The 8,851-nt window shown below is 47.0% G+C and overlaps 1 protein-coding gene across 1 annotated transcript; it reads right to left on the bottom strand.

Annotated features, from left to right (window-relative positions):
* Positions 1–362: 362 nt before the first annotated feature.
* Positions 363–8,581, bottom strand: LOC125945544 (histidine-rich glycoprotein-like). The gene is made up of 6 exons (XM_049667427.1): positions 8,180–8,581; positions 7,953–7,979; positions 6,966–7,028; positions 6,424–6,483; positions 4,748–4,810; positions 363–521 (listed from the first exon to the last, which is right to left on the bottom strand). The coding sequence occupies exons 1-6, from the start codon at positions 8,229–8,231 to the stop codon at positions 496–498; spliced, it is 291 nt and encodes a 96-aa protein (XP_049523384.1). The 5' UTR covers positions 8,232–8,581; the 3' UTR covers positions 363–495.
* Between the last annotated feature and the right edge of the window lie 270 nt (positions 8,582–8,851).

Here is an 8,851-nt window from a genome sequence, read left to right as displayed (position 1 = left end):
AAAGGGGTTTGTGTGAGAGTGTCCTTGTAACAGAATTATGTTTTCTCGTACATTCAAGTAACAGTCCGACGCCACCATGTCTGTAGGTTGTGGTTAAGTCGTACTTTACCATTTTTCTGACATATTTCACTGTGAGAAATTCAATTTTTGTTCACTAACACCTTGCGCCACGCGGAGGGCCTGCGCGGTCGAGGTGGTTCGGGATGATTTTCTCCGCCACGGTCGCGACGCCGGATTTTCTGCGACACGGGATCCTTAACGCTGTCGCGTTAAAAATCTTAGCGTGGAAGATATTGACACATGTGTACGCGTGAGCAAGGATGAGTGAGGAGAGAACGAATGCCAGTTTTGTGAGTGAATAAGCACGCCGTTGCCCATTTATTTCATTTGTACGAGCCAACAAATCTCGCGTGATGATCGTCGACATGGCAGAGCGTCTGCGGCCAATTTCTGTTCCCTCTAACCACAGTCGACATTGGCGTATTTCCTTCACTTCTACTTTCCGTGACGGTTTTGCTTCCCTGCGTAAAAAAATAAAAATAACAACTTAAAAAATACTGCAGTTAGGGCAATATTTCCTATTTCGGAAAATAATGGACGCATTCCGGTGCAACATAAAGAAGGTAATTAACGCTTGCTTGTTCAGACAAGGCCGCAGCATGCGTACACTGGTTAACGTATGAATGCATAGTAGCGCATACATACTAAACCCCATTCAAGAAAATTGAGTTTACCTTGAAGAGTGCGAACGACTACCAGCTTCCACTAAAACACTCCCGGAATCTTCCACTAACAACACTGCTTCGTCCTTTACTGGCCTTACTAGCTGCACTTAGTAAATATTGATAACGGCACTAGGCAAATAAATAAACACAAAAGTGCATGGTTGTCTGATTTATAACGAAGCAAATTTCACGATTTTAGTGAAGCGCCGGAAACGATTAGAAACGCTGGAGCTATGTTCGCGTGGTTCTCATTCTGTGTCGTGGTCTCATTCCGCAATTGTTCATTCTGAAACCGATCACTGAAACTGAAGGGCGTTACTGTGAACTGCGTTGCACCTTCAACGTAGAGTTTGGTGAACATCGAGGCAAATTCATGTAAGAGATGATCCGTAAGCCATTGCCAAAGTACGTTAAGCTACAAGGTAGATCTAGGGAATCATGAAATTTTGAGAATTTCGCAACGAGAGTAAACGTTTTCCACGATGGGGACTAAAGAACTTCTGATGCAGCCCACCATGCATGAAGCGGTAGCTTCAACGTGAGCATAGTCGCCTTTCGCCTCAGCGACGTGGGAACTGAAGATTTATGGGAGCTAAAGTAGAAATTTTAATTTCCAAATATTCCTTATTATCATGATAGCATTAGGAGTTGCAAGCAATGACATTCCCCAAGCAAAGCGCTTTCGAATGCGTGCACACCTGAACGCGGGCAGGTTCACAATGACTATCTGTTCTAATTTTACATGCCCGAACAGCATCGCTGCATAGATGGCTCAGTAGAGGCAATTTCGGCTAAACGTTTTGTACTTACAAAATAAAAAAATGTCACAGTTTCGCCCTAAGGGTGAAGCAATGAATGCGATAGCAACACAGCAATGTCATAGGAAGTAAGGTGAGCGGCCTTGGTAGCAATATGAATTGTAGTAAACATGAGCTGATTAAGTAAGCAGGTGTGCTGCGGCGTAAGTAGACCGACATGAAGAGAGACTCGATGACCACGAGAAGGCGCGTGTGAAACGGTGGTGTTGATGAGAAGCGCTTACCGTGGGCAGCGCGTGCGAAGGGACACACCTGTAGTGCTGCACTGCCGATCTGGGCAGCATTGCATGTGTAGCGTGCGTTGGAAAATGTGGCCCGACTATTACTAACTGAATGAACAAGCGTGGTGTGAGCGCGCACAAACAAACATGAATAGATCACACTGAATGACTGCAGCCAACGACTGTCAAAACGCTGGCAGCGCAACGTACCTTCGGCCGCGCAGCGGGCGAAGGTACAGCGGTGAGCACTGTTAGGGTGAACACGCGAGCGCGTGGCCGACGGCACTATCAGCGCCGCGTAACAGCCATCGTTGGAAACATTGCACATGCGCAGCATGTGCTTTGCGAAACACTCTTTCCACCGCGCGCATCACGTCATCGATACGCTTGTTCGTCGTCTGCTAGCCGCATTTTTTGTTCGCTGAGCTGATACCTTCTGCATTTCAAGGTCCATCTGGATTGAAGATTGGTGCGTGAAGGAAAAAAGTGAGTGTAAGAGGGATAATTATTAAACTTTTTATTCAAGAAAATTGCACTTTTGCAATTCAAGTTAAACAAGACCATGAGAACAAATATAAAAACATGAGCAAATCTAATAGCGAGTCATGTGACCACTTACAGCAACGACTGCAGCTATTCTGGACGGTAACGAGTCTTAAAGTTATCGAACATATTCCCGATCGGCTTTCAGCCTTTCCCACTCGTTGCTGACTTGCGCCCACAACTGGTCCGAAGTCGCGGAATAAAGGGGCTTCCTTGCCAAAGAAGCTTTCAGACGGCCCCACACGTTTTCTATCACATTCAGGTCCGCTCCTTTCGGAGGCCATTCCAGTAGCTGCATGTGCTGCTCCGCCTGGAACTCCTTGACAGCCCGCGCCGTGTGTATCGGTGACCGGTCCTGTTGGAACAGGTAATCACCGTCTGGGAATAAACTGCTCGCATATGGCAACAGCACATTGTTCAAAATGTTGCAGTATTGTTCCGACGATAAGTGTCCACGTATACGTTGCAGGGGCCCTAAACCATATCTTGAAACAGCACCCCACACGCTCACACTCGATCTCCCACTGGCAGAAACACCTTGCACGTTGTCCGGGTCGTTCCTGCGTGGCATTGTGATGTTAACTAAAACAATTGCTTTTCAAAGCAGGAAGTTTGCCTCACCGTGTGCCTGGTAGTCTCCAAACACGCAATCTTTGGTCTTGTCGCGTCGAAAACGTCGACTCATCCGAAAAGATGACGCGACCCCACTCTTCTGATGTCCATGCTTCGTGCAGCTCAGCGAACTGCCGTCGTGCGTCCTTGTTTGCCGCCGTTAGTAGTGGCTTCTGCGCTGCGACGCGACTGCGAAGGCCCGCAGTACGCAGGCGACGTCGAACAGTGGTGTCCGAAGCGTCCAAATCCAAGTCCTCGCGTATTGCTGGGGCTGGCAAGAAAGGGTTACGAACAGCAGCTGCAACTATGAGGGCGTCTTCATCGTCTGTGGTAGCTTTAGGGCGGGGCGCGCGGGGTGCATCCTGAATGCGACCTTCATACTTGTAGGCTTGAATTATCCTGTTCACAGTCTTCAGGGGCCTATTAACTAAAGCGCCAATATACCGCTGGGAATAACCTTTCATGGAAAGATCGACAATTGAGCGCCGTTCATCATCGGGAACCCTAGCCATAATACGATCTGGCGACAGAATGAACGGCTACAAAAGATGTTTGGTTGTTTTATATACGGCGTTGCATGCACAACAACTTTGAAGGGAACGAATAGACACGCCCCCATAGATATACAAGTTTTTTGTCTTGTTCTGTTCAAGCACAGATGTTTAAAGAAATCTTAAAATGCAGGATGCATGGGCTAAGAAAACAAAAATGCGGCTAGCAGACGACGAACAAGTGCATTCATGACGTCATGCGCGCGGTGGAACAATTATTTCGCGGAAGGCGTGATGCGCATGCGCAATGTTTCCAGTGATGACCGTAACGGGGCGCTGACAGTGCCGTCGGCCACGCGCTCGCGTGTTCACCCTAACAGTGCTCACCGCTGTACGTACGGTCTATCGCTTCAACGGAAACTGAGCGGCGCATAAAGGTCAGAGCCGTGTGGAGATAAGAGGCGGTGCGGTCGAACGAACGACGAGCGCGGTTGTTGGCAGCGTAGAAGTGCGCCCCCCCCCCCCCCCCCCCCCACCCTCACTCCCTCCGGCGCTGGCTTCCCGCTTCCTTGCTTGCGCGTGGGAGAGATAAGAGACTGTTCGGACGAGCGACGAGCGCGGTTGTTGGCAGAAAAGTGCCCCCCCCCCCCCCCCTGCTCCCTCCGGCGCTGGCTTTCCGCTTCCTTGCTTGCGCGTGGGAGATTGAGTGCGTTCGCTCTCCGTGATAGCGCGCGTCCCCGCACGCTTCCGCTGGGGCATACGGCGCGCGGCGAAGATTTTATCTATACGGAACCTCACGGCGACGGCGACGCCGACGGCAGAAATCCGGTTGAAGTGTCCATATAATTGCTATCGCAATAAAATATTCCTTTGAAATAAACCTGAACATTAGCGCCGTGCGTAGCCGATCAAGTGAGGAATTATAAAGCGAAGCTTTCGTTGTAATACGATATGCGTGGGATCCACCGATTTTTGTTCCTCTCTTGTCTCCTTTTGTCGGGCTCATATACGATAAGATATTGGCAAAGTGGTATCTGCAATGACCCTGGTCATTGCAGATACCACTTATAACACCCGATAATCCCCAGGGTTACCGAGAGGTCCAGGCACGCAATGGACGACCACTGCCGGCTCCTATAGCTGTTTTGAGTTATCACAGGCTGCTCGATCAGGTACGCTTTGATATCAGCAACCGGGGGCCTAGCGAGGGACTAAACAAGTTTGTCGCAGCGTCAGTGTTCCTCGACAAGGAGTCGTGAAACTAGCACGCGAGGGGTTGATTCCTATATCTGCCCAGCGTCAACAACAGCTAAATGTCTGTGAGGGTAAAGGATTACCATGTTCGTTTGTCCAGCCGGAATTATGGCCGCCATAGCGAAAGCGGTGTTGGAATGATGACCCTGCAAAATGAAGAAGCCTGTTGGGCCCACTCTTACAGCTAGATGCAACGCGTTAGTGAAGGAAATAGTTCGACGTAAAAAAAATAACTTTTCTTTCTTGCCGATTATTCGTATGCTTTTTCTTGAAGCTTCATACTGCTTTTAGGTAGGTCGATCCACTTCACGGATTTATGCAGAAGTCACTCACTCAAGCAATTCAAACACGACAAAGGGCTCACCAGGATGTGGACACTCGTAGTGATCAACGGCGGATGAACAAGATAATCGTCAACCTTGAGCCGACGCTTCGACAAAGGCACTTGTTTTTATCGCGAAGTCTCCTTGTCAAAACAGCTCCAGACTGAGGATTTTCTTGTTTCATCACTATTGATCATTTGTTTAAAGAAGTATGATGTAACCATATTAAGTAATAAGAGGCCGCTTCAAGCGCTCTCCGTTGAAGCTTAAATAGACACACTCTTTTTCGAGAGCTATACTTTTTTGCCAAGCATCGCCTGAATTTCATTAGCCGTGAAAAAACTATTATTCATTTCGCGGCTCCAGTCAAGACGGTTGACGGTCATGGAATGAATGGTAAACATGCCGGCCTACAAACCAATGAGTTAATTTGTCCAGTCCGATTGCGTTCGTATTGAATTCAGACTCGAGGCAGCGATATGTGCGACTAAACGAGAACTAGGCTGAACTTGGGCAGCATGATCACAGAACAAACGTGAGATGATGAATACAACGGAATAAACTTGGGCAGGACATACCATGCGCATAAACGATAAGTGGTCACCTCTATGAGCAATGGATTGTAGTTTAAAAAATGTACTGGACTGTGGCAGGTAATACGACGACGTATGATGATGTTGATTACATTGATTTTCATTCTCCATTCTACTTGTACATAATGAGCAATGAGCAACACACAAGACGATGTCGAAGACAAAACCTAGAAAGCGCTGGACTCGTCTTTGTCCTCGTCGTTTCGTGAGCCGCTCACAGTGTATGTGCTCAATGTTTCGCTTGTTCGTGCTCTTAGGTGAGCTATAGTAATAACCCCAGCAGGGGAGACTAACACGACAACTGTCTATACGACGGGGTCAGCTACCCAATGTCGCGCTGAGTGTGAGCAAGCACCGATACGCGGGATAACGAAGGCTGCAAGGTCAAAAAGCCGTACCCGTATCGCCGCTTCAACCACGGCGGTGACTCTGGTGAAACGGATGGTGACGGGGTAGTCCTCCGAGTTGAGAGATCCAGGCTTTGCTCGGTCCTGTTACGTTGTCTCCCACTCCAAGTACGCTTTGTGCATTTAGTACGGAACATTTCCGGGGTATACTAACACAGTAATATGTCTTGCGAGTCATATTCTTACACTTTACAGACCCTAGAAGATCCAGTTGGCCTGATCCCATTTTCGTAGCCTTGGGTTTACACGGTCGGGACAATAACCCCGAAGAGTGACGCATAGGGCATTGCACTTCGCCGTGAAGGTCCTGCTCTCTTCATAGTGTTCGACTTATTCATGAAACACTTACCACAGAGAAAAACGAGTGATTGGCGATATGTTTAGTTTGAATATTAGACGTAAGAATAAATTGTCAGCAAAACAAGATCAAATTTACCCTGTTCCCCGCTCGACCCATAGTGAGGACGATCCTGGTATGGGTAGTGAGAAGGCGGACCTGCGAACCAAAAGGAAAACGAATGAAGACAAATGCTGCACCACGCTTATCAAAGTTGTTTATAAAAGCCTCCGGCAGTGACGCGTCTTCCGTGAATTACTGCTAACATTTGGCATTGCTCGTTCATCTCGAACTTCTATAGGCTTGGCTGACGGCTCGGCTTCTGAAGTTGTGCTCTGTCTCTCTAAACTTACCTAAAGCCAGTTAAAACACTGCAAACTGATTTATACAATTACGAATGTGCTCTTTTACTAAATCGCTGGTGCCCCCCCCCCCCCCCCTGTTTTTTTTTCTCAGAAACAAATGCATTAGTCCGAGAGAATACCTCTTTGACCGAAGTTATTCAGCCTTACCACTCTTCTTTGCTTGTGTGCAGACGTGTGATGCGCTTCAATGTCTTGTTACAATCACTACAGAAAAGAGTTTGTTTTACATAATGCTATTTCTGCAGTGTACAGTGTTGAGTAAGGAAAAAGGCTCACCCCATTCACCCTTCCGGTGATGGGGAGGAGAGCCGTGATGCCGATGGTGATGATCAGGGTAGCCTAGAAAGCAAAGCGGATAAGCGTTGGCGTATGCGACAACTCCCCCCCAAAATATCACGCGCGTGAAACTACAATACATTTGCTAGAAGTTTAGTAATTAACGAACGTTAGCTAATTATTTTAATAAACTAATTACTTTACGGTACGTACGTATTACAATTTACAAGATGTAGCAGGTGACTTTGAAAGTCGTATCCACTTGGTACTAATTCTGAGGATGAGACCAGTTTCGAAATACGTGTTCCCAAGTTTGGACGAAATGCAGTGCTGTTGCAGTAATTTTATGAGCTTCAATGTAGAAAAACGCGTTTTGTTAAATAGTAAGTAGAACAACATGGCATTTTTACCGCAAGTTTGACTGCGCTTATCTCAAAACTTGTGCTAGTTTCAAAATTCGTTGCAAATGGACGGGCCCTTGTCAAATCACTAACTTCAATTCGTGAATTGCAATATGCGCGCTAAATTAACTCGTTAAGAAGTTGATTAGAGAAACTTTGTTAACTACAGTCGATATCTATTCTGACTTCCAATGTAAGTAACGTCCGCCTCTTCGAGTAATAGAGCCCAATAAGTCGATTTGCACTATATGCTACAGGCGATTTTTAAAAATTATGTTAACGTTAAAATAAAACATCCATTTGTTTAGGCCCTCAGGCACTTAACACATGGAATGCTTTTAAAGCAGATGAATAGATGGCCCGGCATGATGAGTGCTGATAGTGTTCAATGATCCTGACCTGTCAAGTCAACTCGTATGTAAGATTGCCTGTGTAAACATTCGCAAGACTCATGAGTTCTGTTTTAGCGCTGAAGTCACCTTAGAACTTTTCTTTGACATTCCCCACCAAGACTATTTTTAACAGGTGATAAAATAGGATTTATTTTTATACTTATGTATTTATTTGCGGAGAAAGCGGGCCTTACCTCGCGTTTCTGGGCCGGGATCCTGGGCTGGGAAGCAAGAACAAAGAAATGACAGACTGTCCATACACTATACCATTCGACACTTCACCGAATAGAAGTATATCGCATGCCAGTACACTGTATTTCGGTAATTAAGGCGCAATTTTTCATGTATCCCTGACATTTCTTACGAAAAACACACTAAACGTACACGTCGTCTTCGATTTAATGAAAGTATCAGCACTTACAGACGACGACGCCGACCAAAGCAGCGAGCAAGATGGCGACAGGCAGGTTCATCTTGGAAATGTTTCATACGATATCTGCGGACGATACGCGAGAAGAACAATATGAAGATGATGAAACGATCACTGAAAAATGTGGTTGATCCCTCTTATATAGGAATCGGTATAGAACACGAAAGTGAAACGTGTCTTCACAGAAGTAGTGTAATGTTTATTGCACATTGATATATAATGTCTATTGGTGTTTTGTGGCTAAAGCGCCCTTAGGCGTTGATTCACCCACGCTGACGCCTGGTGGCACGTCTCCTCCATCACGACTACCAACGTCGATGACCATGAGCAACCGTCGTGCATATGGAAGCTGCACTACGCTGCACACGCTAGCACAACGCGAAAGACGAAGCACGTAACTGACACACTAATACAACGCGCAAGACAAAGCACGTAACTGAATCGTCACCGAGTCAAATCAGCGCGTACAGCGCGTCGTAATTGCAGCCTCCGCGATCAACTTCAGAAACATTTTCAGAGCTAATTGCGGAGGCCACGCTCCGCTGTGCTGAGTACGGTGAACGCCACCTAGGTGGCGTTGGTAGTGCTTCTTGATGCCAGCGTCCCTTCGAATGCTGGCATCGAGGCGTCGTAGTGCTGAGACCACCGAAGCGTTCACTGTCG

The sequence above is a fragment of the Dermacentor silvarum genome, chromosome 5, assembly GCF_013339745.2.
Source record: "Dermacentor silvarum isolate Dsil-2018 chromosome 5, BIME_Dsil_1.4, whole genome shotgun sequence".
Classification (NCBI taxonomy): domain Eukaryota; kingdom Metazoa; phylum Arthropoda; class Arachnida; order Ixodida; family Ixodidae; genus Dermacentor; species Dermacentor silvarum.
Note: the sequence above shows the minus strand (reverse complement) of the source record. Positions and strands in the feature narration are given on the sequence as shown.